Genomic DNA, 17,996 nt, shown 5'->3' on the forward strand with positions numbered 1-17,996 from the left:
ACAGTGCGCTGAGCGGGCTCCATGCTTGCCGTGGTATGGCGTCTGCACAAGTAACTCAGGAAAAAAGGCGCTAAACGATTGTCTGCCGTTGCTTTCATGAAGGGAGGGAGGGAAGGGGGGGCCTGAGGACATGTGCCCAGAACCACCCTCGACAATGTTTTTTGCCCCATCAGGCACTGGGATCTCAACCCAGAATTCCAGTGGGCGGCGGAGACTGCGGGAACTGTGCGATGGCTACCCACAGTGCAACGCTCCGGAAGTCGACGTGAGCCTTGGTACTGTGGAAGCGCTCCGCCCAGTTAATGCACTTAATGCACTTAGAGCATTTTGTGTGGGGACACACACACTCGACTATATAAAAACGATTTCTAAAAACCAACTTCTATAAATTTGACCTAATTTCATAGTGTAGACATACCCTTAGCCAGCCAGTAAAACAGGTTTATTAGATGACAGAAACATGGTCCAAAACAGAGCTTGTACGTGCAGAGAACTGGACCCCTCAGCCGGGTCCATTTTGGGGGGCAGTGAGCCAGACAACCACGTCTGCACTTCACTCCACGTCCCCAGCCAGCCCCAAACTGAAACTCTCTCCAGCCCCTCCTCCTCTGGGTTTTGTCCCTTTCCCGGGCCAGGAGGGCACCTGATTCCTTTGTTCTCCAACCCTTTATCTCTCACCTTGCAGGGGGGAAGGGCCCAGGCCATCACTTGCCAGGAGACAGACTGTCAGCCATTTATGTACACTGGCCCTTTGCTCTGCAACAATTACATCCCCTTATCCCACCACCTAGAGACTGAAGAAATGCATAGGGGAAACTGAGGCACCCCTATAGTATTCAGAGGAAACATTAAGAACAGTCCCACTTCGTCACAGGGCCTTTCACCTCTAGGGGGCTGGCTCAAATCTGCGTCCTTTTCTCTTAGCAGTAGACCCCACCCCCCAACCAGAGCCAGGAGAGAACCCAGGAGTCCTGGCTCCCAGCCACCCCCACCCCCCAATCACTAGACCCCATTCCCCTCCCAGAGCCGGGGTATAGAACAGGCTAGGTGTCGGGCATCAGGTTTTCACAGAATGTCACTGGCAGTAGCAGAAACAGGAAGCGAGCGCCGGCTCTGGCCAGACTTCCCCTTTCTCAGATTTATTCACTGCTCCTTTATCAACTCAGGATCTACATTTACCCCTCCCTCCCCTGCTCACGGGGACCAGAAACCTCAACTCCCACCCCCCTCAGACCCCCCTGTCATGTCTCTGTGCCACATCACTCAGCTAAGAACGGCGTGTGCAGCGATGGTACCTGAGAAGGAGGTTGGCCAGGTCCCTCCACCCTCATGCTCCAGGGCTGGGGCTGGGCCCAGCTGGGTCAGGAAGGAATCTCTGTCCCGCTCCTTGGGAGAGGGTTTCTTTGTGGGGGGCACTGTGTGTGGGAGGGGGGTAGAAGCCCTCCTCTACTCTGAGCTGCTGCTTCAGGGAGGCTAGACGGGCCTGTTGGAAAAGCTCAGGGCAGCCTGGACACCTCTTGACACCTCCTGAGATTCTCCTGTTCCCAGCTGGTCCCCGGACTGGGCAGCTCCCATGTGGGGCTGGGTTGTGATGGGGGGTGGCGTGGGACCAGGCAGGTGCAGGAGGGGATGTTGTTTGGCGGGTGTTGCAGGGAGCTGGCTTTGCTCTGACCCTGATAGATTTGGGCTGGAGATTGCAGAGAAACCAGCTGATGGGAAGAAAGGGGCCGAGCGCATCACGGGCTTCCTGGGGCTGCAGCCCCCGGCGCAGTTCCTCATTCCGCTCGCACTCGGGCCTCAGGCTCAGTGGAGCTCAGCACTGGGGTGTTGGTGGCAGCGCTGAGGGGCCCCCCTGTCACGGAGTGTGGGGGAGTCCAGGCCCTGCACCCCTCTTCCTGGGATTCACTGAGACTCTCAGCCAGCCAGTAAAACAGAAGGTTTATTGGACAAGAGGAACACAGTCCACAACAGAGCTTGTGGGTACAACCAGGACCCCTCAATCACGTCCTTCTGGGGGAGCAGGGAGCTCAGACCCCAGCCCTGGGGTTCCCTGCCTTCCTCCACCCAGCCCCAACCTGAAACTAAACCCCCCCAGCAGGCTCCCTGCTGCAGCCTCTGTCCACATTCCTGGGCAGAGGTGTCACCTCCCCCTCCCCCTCCCGGCTCGGTTACAGGCTCTCAGGTCTCCCATCCCCAGGGCACATTCCCAGGTCAACACTCGCCCCTCCCTGCTGCGTCACATTGTCACATCCCCCTCCCATCATGGCGTCTGCTCTCAGTGTCCTCTTCCTCGGTAAGTATCGGAGACAGCCAGGGCGTGTGGCCATGTGGGGGGTGGATCTGAGACCAGGGCTTGTGCCCAAGGAGGGGGGATCTGAGACCAGGGCGTGTGCTCATGGAGGGGGGATCTTAGACCAGGGCATGTGCCCAAGGAGGGGGGATCTGAGACCAGGGCGTGTGCCCAAGGAGGGGGGATCTGAGACCAGGGCGTGTGCTCATGGAGGGGGGATCTGAGACCAGGGCGTGTGCCCATGGCGGGGTGGGGTGGGGTGGGGTGGAAATGAGAGCAGGGTGAGGGATCCAGTTGCTCTGGGATCTGGTCACTAACGAGCCGTCTCCTCTCCATGCTGCTGGCTGGCCGGTCACAGCGGGGTGTGGGGAGGGGAGTATCAGTCTGGGGGGAGAACAGTAACATCAAGGATGGGGGAGGGGATCTGAGTCCTGAACGTTACCCAAAACTCAACACAGACTCCCCCTGGGCGCTCAGACCCGTCCCAGTTCTTCTCTGCCCCGCCCCACCAGGGAGTAACGAGGAGCTGACCTTGGCTCCCGGGGTCTGACAAAGCAGATGGGAACCATCCACTGGTTCAGTGTCCTGCCCCCCCAGGGCTGGGAAGATTGCGGGGGGGCGGGGGGAATGTGGATTTATTTCAGCTCATACAAACGCTAATAGGGGCCATCTGTGGGCTCTAGATCCCCTCGGGGTAACCGAAACGTTCACGGTCAGTGCAGCCGTGGGGAAGACCCCCCCCAGATCAGCCCCCGCCCCAACACCTCCCTCCCCTGCACTCACAGCCGCCCACCCCACGATCCCAAGGCCTGGGGAAAGGTGGGTCTCTGCACTGTTGGGACGCTCAGAGCCAGGCTCTGCCCTGAGCCCAGCAGAGGGGACAGAGTCACTGGGGGGTTCCCCAGCCGGGGGAAGAAGCAGCCACTGGACATTCAGGGCTGAGGGAGGGGGGATTCCTGCCCCCAGCGGGAGCTGCAGAGCAGGGGGGCCTTTCCCAGGTAACACATCAGTTAGGGGGTGACGGGCGGAGCTGAAGGTTATAAACCTCAGTGGATAGGAAAGATTTGCACAGTCAAATTTGCACCCCTACAAGTCAGGGGTGGTGCTGCGTGTAAGCGGGGGAATGGTCCCGCTATTGTGGGGAACTTTCCTGGCTTATACCCACCCCGGTGGGATTGGCTGGCGAAAGGATCTGAGTCCTCGCTCCCACTCCCTTTACCCAGCTGCCTGCCTGACCTCGAGGGCTCCCCTTCCTCCCTCCCGTGTGGCAGAGTCCTCATGACCCCGGCAAGGCTGGGCCCCAGATTCCCAGGGGGCTCGACCCCCAACCTTGTTGTGGTCACTTCAGGAAGGGGCGAGGGTGTCCCCTCTCCCGGGTGCTCTCTCTGCGCTGGACGCTTCCCTGACCCCCTGATCATTACAGACAATTTATTACACAACAATCAATTTTTAAAAATAAGGAAAAAAATGGGGAAGGTGAAAGGAAAACCCGTCACCCCGCTCTGTGGCCCGGGGACGTCACAGCCAGCGTCTCTGGGCTCCGGTGGCTGCAGCTCCGCTCCCAGGACAGGGCTGCTCTGTGGGCTGCTGCTTTGACTCTGCTCCCAGCACGGACCTCCTCCCCGGGCTGCTGTTCTGGCCCCTCTGGCTGGCCCGGCTCTGGGTGCTCCCAGCTCAGCTCGGGCCCCTGCTTTCTCCTTAGCTCAGCCCCCCTCTGTCTGCCCCAGGCGATTCCAGCTCACCCAGAGGACGGGATCCCCTGGATTCGTGACTAGCCCGCTGGCCCTGGCAATCAGGCTCACCTGGAGCGTTGGCCTCTCCTCATTGTTCCTGGGGACTGTCGGTCTCAGGGTCCTGGATTCCCATCGACCCTTCCCCTTGGTGCTGGGAGCTAGCAACCAAAACACCCCGAGTGAATGTCAGTAAGGGGACAACAGTCCCGTTACATGTGCACAGAACCCAGGAGTCCTGGCCCCCACCCTCCCTGCTCTCCCCACTGGACCCCACTCCCCTCCCAGAGCCAGGGACAGAACCCGGAGTCCTGGCCCACATCCTCCTGCTCTCCAGCCTAGACCCCAAGCCCCTCCCAGAGCCAGGGACAGAACCCAGGAGTCCTGGCTCCCAGCCCCCTCCCAGCACAGAAGCCAGGTCGTGAATGGACCCCTAGAGACTGGACTGGTGTGTCACCCACTTGGGAGCAGAGCTTTGGGCCCCCAGGGGCTGGGGTTGCTCCATGTCTCATGCTGTTAGCCCAGGGCTCAGAGGAAACTCTGGGCCCCTGTGGAAAGGCATCCAGGAGCCCGTCCCCAGGGCCACCGGGTCTGACCCCCCACGGAGGCCGCGTGGTGAGGACGGGCCCCAGGACTGGGTGACGGGGCCTGCGTCTCACGGCCTGTCTGCTTCCCCCTGCAGAGCCCAGCTACCCCAAACCCAACATCTCCCTGAGCCCCAGCTGGGGGGTCTCCCTGGGGGGAGCCGTGGCCGTCTGGTGTCGGGGGCAGCACCGGGGCATGCGGTTCGTGCTGAATAAAGATGGACGCCGTTTCCAAACTGTGGCTTCGAAGGGGTTGGAGGCTGAGTTTCCCATCAGCAACGTGAGCCGGGAGGACCGGGGGAGCTACAGCTGCTCCTATCAGAACAGATCAGAGCCGTTCGCCATGTCGTCCCCCAGCGACCCCGTGGATCTGGCGGTGACAGGTGAGGGGCCCGGCTCGGCGTCCCCGTTCCCAGCCCCACCCCCAGTCTGACCCTCACGGGGGCTCGGTGCTAGTGGGATGCTCAGAGCCAGGCTCTGCCCTGAGCCCTGACCCCGCAGTGGGGACGCCCAGCCGGGGAGCGGGGACGGAGTCACTGGGGGGTTCCCCAGCCAGGGGGGAGCAGCAGCCCCTGGGGACTCGGGGCAGGGAGGTGACTTTAACGCTGCCCCTTGTGTGTAGGAACCGTGAGTCGCTATTTAATCCCGTGATCCCCTCCCCACTGTTCTCCTGGTGCGGCCACAGACTCTGTGTGATGGGAGCACATCGCGGTTTTCGAAAGTGTCCTTCTTTGTCGGGGGGCCTCAATCTTGGGGGATCTCAGACCAACCGCCCACAAATAGAGATGCCCACAGTTAGTGGAGACCTCTGCAAACACTGGCCTCAGTAGCGCTGGATCCCTTGTGTTGGGGGAGCATGTAGGGCCCCCGCCATGGTCAGGGCCCCTTTGTGCCGGGCGCTGCATAAACACAGAGTGAAGAGACGGTCCCTGCCCTGGGAGCTCACGAAGGAAAGTGAATCTGACTGAGACTCAGGTTCCCCCTGTAGAATGGGGATAAAGACGCCTCGCTGCCTCCCAGGGGCTGACTTCCTTCCTGTGTGGGGCTCAGGCCCTGTAGTGCCAGGCTCCAGAGAGCAGCCTCTGAGTCGCCCTGTGCTCGGGGGGGGGGGGAGGGGGGGCGGCGGATGCAGTGAATGAGGCAGGGGCCACATACGGCATATGAGGACCCCAAGAATAAGGCCGCCGCGGCTCCATGTGTGTGGGACTGGGAGCCCAGGTCACAGGGCCAGGTTTCTGGGTCAGGGGGACTCTGGGATCTGGGAGAGAATCTCTGCCATGGATCTGCCCATGCCAGGGCCAGACGGGGAATCATCGAAGATTAGGCTTGGAGGGGACCTCAGGAGGTCATCTTGTCCAACCCCCTGCTCAAAGCAGGACCAAGGCCAACTAAATCATCCAGCCAGGGCTTTGTCAAGCCAGGTCTTAAAAACCTCTAAGGATGGAGATTCCACCACCTCCCTAGGGAGCCCATTCCAGTGCCTCACCACCCTCCCAGTGAAATAGTTGTTACGGGTTGGATCACAGAAACCCCCTTGGGGCTCCCAACTGATGTGCCAAGACTACTTCTGCCCCTGCCCTCCTTGCCACCTTGGCACTCCAGAATCCTGCCTGGCTGCGCCAGACGCACTTGCCGGCCAGAAACACAGACCCAGGTCTGAACCACATCCCACAAGCTACAAGCTTAACTGAGAGCAGCTTACAGAAGTGTTCCTGTCTTTAACACTCAGATGCCCAACTCCCAATCGGGTCTAAACCCCAAATAAGTTGGTTTTACTCTGTATAAAGCTTATACAGGGTAAACTCATAAATTGTTCGCCCTCTATAACACTGATCGAGAGATATGCACAGCTGTTTGCCCCCCGCCCCCCAGGTATTAATACATACTCTGGGTTAATTAATAAGTAAAAAGTGATTTTACTAACTACAGAAAGTAGGATTTAAGTGGTTCCAAGTAATAACAGACAGAACAAAGTGAATTACCAAGCAAAATAAAATAAAACACGCATGTCTATGTCTAATGAAACTGAATAGAGATAAAAACCTCACCAGTTCCAGTAAGCTTCCTTTTACAGACAAATCTCCTTCTAGTCTGGGTCCAGCTATCACTCACATCCCCTGAAGTTACTGTCCTTTGTTCCAGATTCTTTCAGGTATTTTTGGGGGTGGAGAGGCTCTCTCTTTAGCCAGCTGAAGATAAAAATGGAGGGGTCTTCCAGAGGTTTAAATACACTTTCTCTTGTGGGTGGAGACCCCCTCCTCTCTCCTATGCAAAGTCCAGCTACAAAATGGAGTTTTGGAGTCACCTGGGCAAGTCACATGTCCACGCATGACTGAGTTCCTTACCAGGCACGCCACATTCCTGGGAAAGCCCAGATGTGGACTGGCGTCTCCAAGTTCATTGTTGGCTTAAGGGCTTCTTGATTGGGCACTTACTGAGAACAGTCCTTTCTCAGGAAGCTGATCAACTGCTTCACTGAAAGCTACTCAGAATCAAACAAGTACGCAGCCGATACTCGTAACTTCGAATACGATAAGGACACATGCATACAAATAGGATGAATAGATTCAGTAGGTCATAACATTGACAGAGATACATTACGTGGCATATGTAGCATAAAACACATTCTAGTCATGTCATATATACATTGACAAGTATATTTTCATAAAGCCTTATGGGGGCACCGTCACAATAGTGTTTCCTAATATCCAAAGGAGACCTCCCCCACTGCAACCTGAGACCATCGCTCCTTGTTCTGTCATCTGCCCCCACTGAGAACAGCCCAGCTCCATCCTCTTTGGAGCCCCCTTCAGGGAGTTGAAGGCTGCTCTCAAATCCCCCCGTCGCTCTTCTCTTCTGCAGCTGGAGGCCGGGGCTGGGTGGGTGCCCGGGTCTGGCTCTCACAGCCTGTCTCCTGTGCGCAGATCCCAGCTTACCCAGACCCTCCATCTCTCTGAGCCCCACTGGGGTCACCGCCCCAGGGGCAAACGTCACCATCCGGTGTCAGGGGCAGCCCTGGGACGTGAGGTTCTTCCTGCACAAGGCTGGAGACCTGAACCCGCCGCGACACATGGACCCTGCTGGGGACGGGGCCGAGTTCCACATCCCCACCGTGGGCCGGCAGCACGGAGGGAGCTACGGCTGCAGCTACAGGCCCCGATCAGAGCCCTTCGTCTCCTCGCAGCCCAGCCACCCCGTGCAGCTGGTGGTAGCAGGTGAGGGGCCCAGCTCCACGTCCCCGCTCCCAGCCGGACCCTCAGAAAGTCGGCACCCAGATGGGATTCTCAGAGTCAGGCTCTGCCCAGAGCCCTAGGAACCCCGTGGACAGGGAGCGGGGACAGTGTCACTGGGGGGTTCCCCAGGCAGGGGGGAGCAGCAGCTCCTGGAGGTTCACAGCTGAGGGAGGGGGGATCCCTGCCCCCAGGGGGAGCTGCAGAGCCGGGGCCTTTCCCAGGGGATGCTCCCCCGGCTGCCCCCGCACTGGGGACTCACAGAGGAATCAAGGCCCAGGGGCTGCCCAGCCAGCTCCGTCCCCAGCCACAAACCCCCCTCCCCGGGACTGACAGTAACGATCGATGCTGAGTCACGGGCAGAGTTGGATTAAGGTTTCCTGGGGCCGTGGGCCAGAGCAAGGGGGAGTCTCTCCCCACCTTTTCACCTGCCCTCCCGCTCCTGTCCTGCCTCCTCGGCCTGCGGCCCTGCCCACAGCCCCACCCCTTTCTGCCCCCTCCGTGGTCCCGCCCCATTCCGTCCCCCCACTGCAGCCCCGCAACCAATTTACTACTTTCTGCCCCCCCCAAACTACGGCCCCAAGACCCGAGAACTCTGTCCCCCTACCCCGGCCCAGGGGTGCAGCAGGGAGTCAGAGTCCAGTGTGGGACAAGGGGAGAATCTCTTGAGTCACAGATTATGGGGCAGCTTCCCCCAGTGGTTGCCCAGGGGGAGGGATGGAGGCTGTTCTCAGGAGCAGTGACTCCCCCGCCGCAGACGGATTTGGGAGGGGAGTGAAGCCTCCTGCTCAGACACGAACCCGCCCCGCTAACAGGGCAGCTGGAGGCCCCCTCTGGGCGCAGCTGGGCCCATCAGTGGACATGGGGGTGGTGCCCTGGAGGTCTCTGTGAGGCTGCCAGGGACAGCCAGCATGGGAGGCGGGATACCAGGCTAGATGCGCCCGTTGGCCTGAGTCAGTGTGGCCATGAGGAAGGGGGTGAAATGCCTTAGAAATGACGGCCAGGCTGGATCAGACAGCGCCCCCAGTGCCGTGCTGGGGCAATGGGGCCAGCTCTGACCGATGGGGTGAACGCCCCCTACTGAGCCCCCCGCCCACTGCAGCCCAGTGCCCCCTAGCACTACAAATCCCCCAAATCTTGCTTGATCTGACCCCACTTGATACCCTGGGAGCCCCCAACATCCTCCCCATAGAATTTTCTCCTGGCTGTGCCCTGCGGTGTCCCAGCCCCTTGGGTGCTGCCTGGGGTGGGAGGGGCCGGGGGGGGAACAGACCAGCCCCTCCCAGCACTCACAGCCTGCTGCTGTTTCCCAGGAGAATCGGGACCTCTGGCACCGCCGTCTCTGACCAGCCACATCATCGCCGGGGCGAGTGCGGCAGCCGCCGGCCTCCTCCTCCTCCTGGTGGCCTTCCTCTGCTTCCGAAAAACCCGAGCCAGTAAGTGCCCCCACCCAGCGAGGAAAGGGTTAAACCTGCCGCTAAGCAGGGCGGGATGGCATTACGGCTTGGATGGGGGACAGTGCCGGGAAAGCCACGGAGTGGGGTGGGGGCTCAGCAGGGGGTTCTATTGCATGGGTTATCCCTGTACACACACACACCTGTCCCACCCCAGAGGGGCTACATCTCAGCACAGACTGAGGGGTCCCCATATAACCAGTCCCCTTGCCCCACCCCAGAGGTGGCAGCATCTCAGCGCCGGGCGAGGGGTCCCTTTATTAAGAGCCACCGACTCCATGCCTGGTACATGGGGTGCCAGGGAAGCCGACCTATGGATCAGGTTTGTTATAGCGAGTCACTAAGGAGGGAGGATTAGGGACAGGAAAAGCCCCCCAAAGTTAATCTGCCCCGCCCCTGGCGCATGCTACAGTGTTGTCCTGCCCCCCACCCCTGCTGCCCTGTGCGGGGTGCGTGGCCGGGCTCTGGGACCGGAGGATCCCAATCTGCTGATGGGGGATTCTGGTTTGTGTCCCTCTGCAGGAAAAGGAGCTGCACCGAGACCCAGCAGGTAGGAACCCGGCTCCTCCCCCTCCCAATCGACCTGCCGGGGTCACAGGGCTCCTGGGTTCTCTCCTTCATCTGGGAGGGGAGTGGGGTCCAGTGGTTACAGCAGGGAGGTGTGGGTGTGTGTGTTGGGCTGTGACCAGGAGTCCTGGGTTCTAGGGAACTGGGTTCAGTGTGAGGCAGGATGGGGGGCTCTCTGGGTGTGTTGGGGAATCTCTCTGCGGTGGGGGGATATGACATTTACAAGGGGATTTTCTCTTTTAGCACCAGCCCTATGGGGGCATTAAAGGCATCGGCTCAGAAAGACCCCGTCTGTGAGTAACACACCCAAGGGGGTACCAGGGTGGGGCAGGGCCCCAGGGAGGGACGGGGCTTGTGTGGGCTCCACCCATATGGGGCAGAGTCTGATTTACAGCTGCTGCTGGGCGGGACTAAGGAGGGGGTCCCAGAGGTAGCTGGTGTCAGCTGAGAGTGTTGGACTGCGAGGAGCTCCCTGGGGCCACCCTCCTTTCCCGCTCTAGTTCCCCGTCCACTCCTGGCTCCCAGCCCCCTGCTCTAACCACTAGTCTAGACCCCACTCTCCTCCTGAGCCAGGGCGAGAACCCAGGCCTTCTGACTCCCAGCCCCCAGCCCCCGCTGTAACCCCCTCGACATCTTTGTGACTCAGTTTTCCTCTCTGTAACTCGGGGCTAATGACCCTGGCCCATGGTGTGGGGCGGGGAGCGGATGGCTCTGCCAGTCTTTGACCCCCCCGGGATGGATGTGGGGGGTTGGAGCTGGGTGTGGGGTCCTGCTCTGGGCCAGCCGGGGGTGCAGCTCAGCGAGTGTCTCTGTTCCGCAGACACCTCTATCAACGAGGGAAAAGAGCCACAGACCCTGGTAAGTGTCCCCTGTTCCCCCATGGGGCCTGACCCCCAACCATGGGCCCCAGCAGCCCCCTCACAGCCCCCCCCCCCCCGCAAATACACCTTTCCTGGCACACTCAGTGGCGTGGGGTGGGGGGGTCAGGCTGGTAGGAGAGAATGTGTGTGTGTGTACCCTGTGCTCTGTGTGTGTGTTGGGGTGTTGGTAGATTCACACACACGCTCACACACACCCCAGTGACTCTCTCCCCTCCCTGCCCCAGGAGCCCGACCCCGGTGTCCAGGGACTCACCTACGCCGAGCTGGACGTCCAGGTGCTGCAGGCCAAGCGGGGTGTCAAAGTCAGATTCAGGACTCACATAATTTGTCAGACCACTCTGTTTATTAGCAAAACGCTTTGCTAATGCACCCAGGTGTGACCTTGAGCCTCAGAGAGGGGCTAACTTATTCATACAGCTAAGTCAAAGCCAATTTAACATAAGGGACAAAAGGAAGCAGAAACTGACAAATATACATACATATCTTATTTGCATACTAACATTTACCAATCTCCTAGCTCAGTAGGAGCTCTAAGTTAATTAGTTTGAGGACCCATTGTCTCACACTCCTTAATGTTTCTCTTCCTGACAACTATATTTCAACAAACCCTTCAGGTAGCATTTCTTTAATGAATTATAATTTCAATATAATTCATTCTACTTTCACAGGGGGAAAGCTGCCCCTGAGTCTGCCCAGCCCAGCCGCGATCAACATGCCCCGGGGGGCCCCGCAGTGAGAGCCCCCTGCAGCCATGGGGCACCTGGCCCCAGGGGGGGACAGACTCACCCCCCCTGCAACGCCAGTCCCAGAGAACTCTGCTTCGAAGAAGCTTCAGGGGAGACGCTGCCCTCCCCCCACTGCTGCCCTGTCCCATCGAGCTGCTGGCCCCCTGCCCCGTCCTGACCCACATGTAGGGTCAGTGTGGGGGGCTTAGCACCGGGAGGGGGAGAGGATGTGCCGAGGCTGTCTATGTTATTTTGCATCCTGTTAATCTCCAGCTTTGTAATAAACACAGAACCACAAACCAGCCCCCCTGCGCCCCTGCTGTGAATGTGTGTAACACCTGGGCGAGATGGGGTGGGGTGCGTGGGCTGGTTATAAAGGGACCCCTCGTCCAACGCAGGGACGCAGCCCCATCTGGGGTGGGGTGCTGGTTATACAGGGACCCCTCGCCTGGCGCTGGGTTTCAGCTCCTCTGGGGAAGGTCGTCCGTTGGGCAGGATGCCGGGGTTCACACCCTGACTTTGGGCGAAGCTGCAGAAGGGTCTGTGATGCTGTACAGAACTCCAGAATTTGCTAAGCAATAAAAAAGGCATAGTCAACCAGTTATTTTAGATATTTTAAGTTGACGTAAGACAAATTTTAAAATAAAATTTTAGAATAAAAGAAGGAAAACTATATTTTCAAATTATACAAATAGATGGTCTCAAATTACTTCGGCTACAAATAAGGTAACTTTGAATGGAAGTGTGACACAGCCATGTGCAATGTTGCACTCTAGGTGTGTACTACAAGGTCTGGATTCATCAACCTGTATCTTAGCACTCAGGTGGGCACTCTTTATTATCTTGGGGAAATGAGAAGCCCAAGCCCACAGATAGATAGATGCAGAATAAGGAAAATAGAAACTCCTTTTCCACCATGAATATTGATTGATAAAAATCTCCTTCCTTAGAAATTTTTAAGGTCAGGCTTGACAAAGCCCTGGCAAGGATGATTTAGTTGGGGATTGGTCGTGCTTTGAGCAGGGGGTTGGACTAGATGACCTCCTGAGGTCCCTTCCAACCCTGCACCCTCTGCTGACCCTCCCACCCCACTCCCTGCCACACGGCACCCCCTGCTGAGCCCCCCGCCCCACTCCTTTCAGCCTAGCGCCCCCTACTGAGCCCCCCGCTCCCCGCAGCCCAGGCCCCTTGGCCCTGCTTAGCTCCATCCCGCTCAAGCCCAGCCTGACCCACAGGCGAGGACTCCTCCCCGGACTCATAGCTCAAGCTGCAGAGGCCCTCGCTCCCCAGGTTCAATCCCTGGGATGGTCCTTCTCCCCCCACCCCGCCCGACTCCCAGCACGTACCAGTCTCCTCGCTGGGGAGCTCCTGGGGGCAGACCGGGAAGAGCATCGTCTGCACCCCCCAGCCCTCCACCCTGACAACCCCCGGCATGGCCGCCAGCTGCTCCTTCGCCGAGGCCGTGCTGTCCAGGGGGAAGGGGTGGCTGTAGGCGGCACCGTAGGCCTGGCGGAAGCGGAAGAGGGAGATGCCCCCGGGGTGGCCCCGCAGGACCCACGCCACATTCTGCTCCAGCTCAGCCCGCTCGGCCATGAGAGGGTCCAGCTGGGGGCTGGCTGGGCGGGTGGGGCGGGGCAGCCGGCTGGGGGCCTGCGCAGGGCTATTCAGGGCTGCCCCCTGGTACGCTGCCAGACCCCGTGACTGGTTGGTGAAGATTAGCAGGGGCGGCTGCCGGGGGGCGGCCACAGGAAGGCGGGAGCTGGGGAAGTGGCTCAGCGAGACACCTCGGGGCAGCCAGGTGCTGGCTTGGTGGCCGGGGGCAGATCCGGCCGGTGGATGGTCCGGGGGTGCAGCCAGGTGGTGGCAGGTGTTCCAAGGCCTGGGAGCTGGAGGGAGGAGAGAGAGATGCCCGGTGAGATGCTGCCATCCCAGTTAGGATGCACGAGCCCCTCTAGGGTCGCCAGTCGCACTGAGCCGGACCCCTTTGCAATGCACCCGCTCCGCATGGGAGCTGTTGTAAGCCAGGGCAGATTTTGCACCGAGCCGAGGCTCCCTCTAGGGGCGCTTGGGCCCCATAGCACAGGCCTGGGTCTTTCAGCTTCATCACTCGAGACTTGCGCAAAGAATCGGGGGCGGGGGTGGGAGAGGGGTCCAAGTTCACTCCCAACTTGGGTGGGGGCAGCGTTCAATTTCCCACCAGCCTCGATTCCCCAGGCACAGTGTTGCTCCCTGGGACCTGGCACCCGCATTCAAGGCAGAGATTCTCAGTGAGGGGGGTTTCGTGCGTCCCCTTTGCAGACAGCTCTGTACCAGGCCTGTTTAAATGATGCCCGTCGGTGATTCAGGGTACCCCCAGGCGCCCCATCATTGATTTCACCTGCCCCAAAGCAGAGGCAGGACCAGACGGTTTGCCTTGTTACAGCAAGTTGACACACTCCACCCCAGAGACAGCGGCATTCTCAGGGCTGGACTGTGCCCTCCAGCCAGAGGGAATCAAAGCCAGAGCTGCAGTTAAGCTTTGCAATCTGCAGGCAAAAGTTATTCTGCCATTTTTGAGGGGGAGAGGGAGAGAATTTGCCCAAGGTAGATGGCAGAACTGGGACCAGAGCCTTGTTCTCATCACTAGACCCCCACTCCCCTCCCTGAGCCAGGGAGAGGTCCCAGGAGTCCTGACACAGATCTACCCTGAAAGTCACTGATGCACCTAGTAGTGTAGACAGCACCTGTAATGCTACCCCAACAAAGGGAAGGGCAAGGTGACACAGCCACCACATGCACTTCCCACTCCCCCCAGTAGGGGGCAGCCCGCCCACAACCCATGACCACACCTGCTTTAGGAGCCCCTGGGTGCTGCCGTTCGGGTGGCGCCTCCTTGTGGATCCGGGGGTGATGGCGGCGTCTCTTGGGGGGCTTGGTCTCCGGCAGCAGGTCGCAGGCTGCGTGCCGGCACCTGACCCACGGTTCCTTGCCCTCCTCGTCCAGGACCACCAGCTCCTTCAGGTCACCCAGCAGCTGGGGCAGCGAGCGGTAGCCGTGCCGGGGCAGATCCAGGCGCCGGCCATGGTGCTGGTGGAAGAGCCTCCCCAAATCCCGCAGGGGGATGCCCCCCGGGTGGCTCAAGAGCAGCCCCAGCACAGCCCCATTGAGGGTCAGCTGGAGCCGGGATCCAGCCGCCCCCCGGCAACAGCTGGAAGGAGAAACAGCTGTTGGGGGGCTCAAAGGGCACCAGATGGGAGGACTTTACCCTTCACTGGCCACCCGGGGGACTCTCTCATAGCAGAGGGGTGGGCCTGGACACAGCCAGGATACCAGGGGAGATGGGCCCCTGCTCCGAGTGGGAGAGAAGTTCCCTGCCCACGATGGGGCTGCAGGTCGGGACTAAAAGAAAACGAGGACTTGTGGCACCTTAGAGACTAAATTGGTTAATTTATGAACACGGCTGTTACTCTGATACCGGGCAGGACTAAGGCTCTCGTCAGCAGGGGGCAACTCGGGGTGGGGGCAGCCCCCCCTCTCCAGAGACACTAGGCCCCACTCCCCTCCCAGAGCAGGGGAACGGGACCCAGGCATCCTGGCTCCCAGACCCCCTGCTCTAACCACTAGCCCCCACTCCCCTCCCAGAGCCAGGGAGAGAACCCAGGAGTCCTGCTGGCTCCCTGCCCTCCCGTCCCAGAGCTGGGAAGAGAACCCAGGAGTCCTGGCTCCCAGCCCGCTGCCCCCTGCTCTAACCACTAGCCCCCAGCCCCCTCCCAGAGCCAGGGAGAGAACCCAGGAGTCCCAGCCCCCAGCCCCCTCCCCCCTCCTCTAACCGCTAGCCCCCACTCCCCTCCCAGAGCCAGGGAGAGAACCCAGGAGTCCTGGCTCCCAGCTCCCCTGCTCTAACCACTAAACCCCACTCCCCTCCCGGAGCCAGGGACAGAATCCAGGAGTCCTGGCTCCCAGCCCACCTGTTCTAACCCATTAGGCCCCAATACTCCACTGCTGCACTAGGGGGTGCTATGCTGCAGGGAGCAGGAGGAGGGCCTCAGTGGAGGGGCAGTCTCCCCTGGCCGTCACTGCTGGCCCTGTTACCCCAGTGCACTGCTTGGGGGGCGCTGTGCTGCAGGGAGTGGGGGCAGAGGTCACTAGGGGGCTCTCCCCTGGCCGTCAGTGCCGGCCCCAGTGCTAAGTAAAGTCCTGCAGAGAGAAATCCTACAAAACCCTGTGCAACAATTACAGCCGTGGCCATCTTCACATCCTCCCCGGTGTTCTCGGCTCCGATAGGCCTCTCAGTAGACAAGCGTCGCTAGCGGGATGGTTCCTGCTGGGGTTTCCCTTGGGTCTTCCCTCTTTGATATTGTAGCCCTGACTACACCCAACACATAAGAACGGCCACACTGGGTCAGACCAAAGGGCCATCTAGCCCAGTATCCTGTCTGCGACAGTGGCCAGTGCCAGGTGCCCCATTGGGAATGAACAGAACAGGGAATCAGAAAGTGATCCGTCCCCTGTCGTCCTCTCAGCAAACAGAGGCTCGGGACACCATCCCTGCCCATCCTGGCTAATAGCCATTGATGGACCTATCCTCATGAACTTATCTAGTTCTTTTTCGAACCCTGTTATAATCTTGGCTTTCACAACATCCTGTGGCAAGGAGTTCCACAGGCTGAGTGTGCATTGCCTGAAGAAATACTTCCTCTTGTTTGTTTTCAAACTGCTGACTATTCATTTCATTGGGTGACCCCTAGCTCTTGTATTATGAAAAGCAGTAACCAACACTTCCTGATTTACTTTCTCCACACCAGTCATGGTTTTACAGACCTCCATCATATCCCCCCGAGTTGTCTCTTTTCCAAGCTGAAAAGTTTTAATCTCTCCTCATACAGAAGCCGTTCCAGACCCCTCATCATTTTTGTTTCCCTTTTCTGAACCTTTTCCTACTCCAGTAGATGGGGCGACCACATCTGCACGCAGTATTCAAGGTGTGCACGTTCCATGGATTTTGTCACGGAGTGTGGGTCCCAGGTCACCACTCCCCCTCCCTGCTGCATCACAGATTTATATAGAGGCAACATGATATTTTATGTCTTATTATCTCTCCCTTTCTTAATGATGCCCAACCTTCTGCTGGCTTTTTTGACTGTCGCTGCACATTGAGTGGAAGTTTTCAGAAAACTCTCCACACTGACTCCCAGATCTCTCTCCTGTGTGGTAACAGCTAATTGAGGCCCCATCATGGTATATGTAGAGCTGGGATGATGCTTTCCAACGTGCATCACTTTGCATTGATCAACATTGAATTTCATCTGCCAGTTTGTTGCCCAGTCACCCACTTTCGGGAGATCCCTTTGTAGCTTTTGGCAGTCTGCCTGCGACTTAACTAACTTGAGTAGTTTTGTATCATCTGCAAATTTTGCCACCTCACCGTTTATGCATGAAAGTTTGTCACGGACTCACAGGCCCCTGCATGCTCTCTCGGCTCTGAAAGATCCCCGGGAAGAACTCCCCTCCATCTGACAGCCCTTCTTGGGGTTCACTCTCTGTTGGGGGCTAAGCCCTGGGTTCCACCGTCTCCTGGAACTGCACCTCTCAGAGCCTCCAGCCCGCCTGGCTCCCTTTGTGAGCCCCCTTGGGGGGTCCTCTTGCTCTGGCTACCTGGGGCCAGCCCCACCAGATGGAGCGATGCTCCCTGATCTCCAGCCTGCAGGGACTCTCAGCCGGTGTAAAACAGGAGGGTTTATTGTACGGCCGAACCCAGCCTCAGCAGTTCTCAGGGGCCTCGGGCATGGCCAGTCTGAGCACCGTCCAGCTGGGTCTGTCTCAGTCCAGGTGGGTCCAGACCCCTCTTTGTCCCCAGTCCAGAAGCAACTTCCTTCCAGCTGATCCCCCTATATCACCTTCCCCACAGCCCCTCCTCCGCCCTGCGTCTTCCTTCCGCACAAACAGATCACCGGGGCCCTCTCTCTTCCGTCCTTTGTCCTCCCACTGGCCAGAACTGCCTGGCTCCCAACACAGGCTGGGCCTCTGGGTCACCAGTTGCTAAGATCTGTCATGTCCAGGCCATTGTCTGGGGTCCAGGCTGCTAGGTGAGATCACACCTGGCCCTCTGCACCGGCAAATCCTCACTCCCACCACCTCGTGACACACATGGCAGCGCACAGGGGAAACTGAGGCACACACAGTACTCATGCACAACACGAAGAAAATCCCCTGCTTCGTCACAAGGTGTCAGCCTGCTTTCCCTTAGCTGCACTTTCACACCCCATGATTATTGGTCTGCCCCGTTTTTCATAGGTTGTTTGTAGTTCCTTTTCGTCTCACGTGCAGCTACGCATGGCAGGTACCCTGCGGTCAGGACAGACATTTAAAGATGTTACAATCGGGCGGCAGTTGGTTTTGGACAATATCGTGTGTCTATTGCAATCCATTTTCCCATAACCTCACCTGTTGGCACAGCTTATGCAGTAACCTTTGGTCTTAGCAGTTATTGCTAGGTCACGCAATCATCTTAAGCCTCTGGCCTAGTCTGGCGAAGCTAAAATCGTACAGATCTCAG

The 17,996-nt window shown here is 58.9% G+C and overlaps 2 protein-coding genes across 3 annotated transcripts; one reads left to right on the forward strand and one right to left on the reverse strand.

Moving 5' to 3' along the window:
- Positions 1 to 2,208: 2,208 nt before the first annotated feature.
- On the forward strand, positions 2,209 to 11,763 carry LOC140902243 (alpha-1B-glycoprotein-like). 2 transcript variants are annotated; one of them, XM_073322134.1, is made up of 7 exons: positions 2,209 to 2,293; positions 4,703 to 4,987; positions 7,529 to 7,819; positions 9,148 to 9,270; positions 9,811 to 9,838; positions 10,099 to 10,148; positions 11,405 to 11,763. In XM_073322134.1, the coding sequence occupies exons 1-7, from the start codon at positions 2,263 to 2,265 to the stop codon at positions 11,470 to 11,472; spliced, it is 876 nt and encodes a 291-aa protein (XP_073178235.1). In that variant the 5' UTR covers positions 2,209 to 2,262; the 3' UTR covers positions 11,473 to 11,763. The 2 variants fall into 2 exon arrangements, with proteins under 2 accessions (XP_073178235.1, XP_073178236.1); XM_073322135.1 differs by lacking the exon at positions 2,209 to 2,293 and adding an exon at positions 4,132 to 4,208.
- An 841-nt stretch (positions 11,764 to 12,604) lies between these two features.
- Positions 12,605 to 16,876, reverse strand: LOC140901867 (uncharacterized). Its single transcript, XM_073321293.1, has 3 exons — positions 16,866 to 16,876; positions 14,290 to 14,648; positions 12,605 to 13,347 (listed from the first exon to the last, which is right to left on the reverse strand). The coding sequence occupies exons 1-3, from the start codon at positions 16,874 to 16,876 to the stop codon at positions 12,605 to 12,607; spliced, it is 1,113 nt and encodes a 370-aa protein (XP_073177394.1).
- Between the last annotated feature and the right edge of the window lie 1,120 nt (positions 16,877 to 17,996).

The sequence above is a fragment of the Lepidochelys kempii genome, chromosome 23, assembly GCF_965140265.1.
Source record: "Lepidochelys kempii isolate rLepKem1 chromosome 23, rLepKem1.hap2, whole genome shotgun sequence".
Taxonomy (NCBI): domain Eukaryota; kingdom Metazoa; phylum Chordata; order Testudines; family Cheloniidae; genus Lepidochelys; species Lepidochelys kempii.

Coding starts and splice junctions, on each gene's coding strand:
- LOC140902243 (XM_073322134.1), top strand. CDS start 2,263: ATGGCGTCTGCTCTCAGTGTCCTCTTCCTCG. Junction 4,988..7,528: donor CGTGGATCTGGCGGTGACAG/GTGAGGGGCCCG, acceptor TCCTGTGCGCAG/ATCCCAGCTTACCCAGACCC. Junction 9,271..9,810: donor CTTCCGAAAAACCCGAGCCA/GTAAGTGCCCCC, acceptor GTCCCTCTGCAG/GAAAAGGAGCTGCACCGAGA.
- LOC140901867 (XM_073321293.1), bottom strand. Junction 13,348..14,289: donor CCCAGGGGCTCCTAAAGCAG/GTGTGGTCATGG, acceptor TCCTCCCTCCAG/CTCCCAGGCCTTGGAACACC.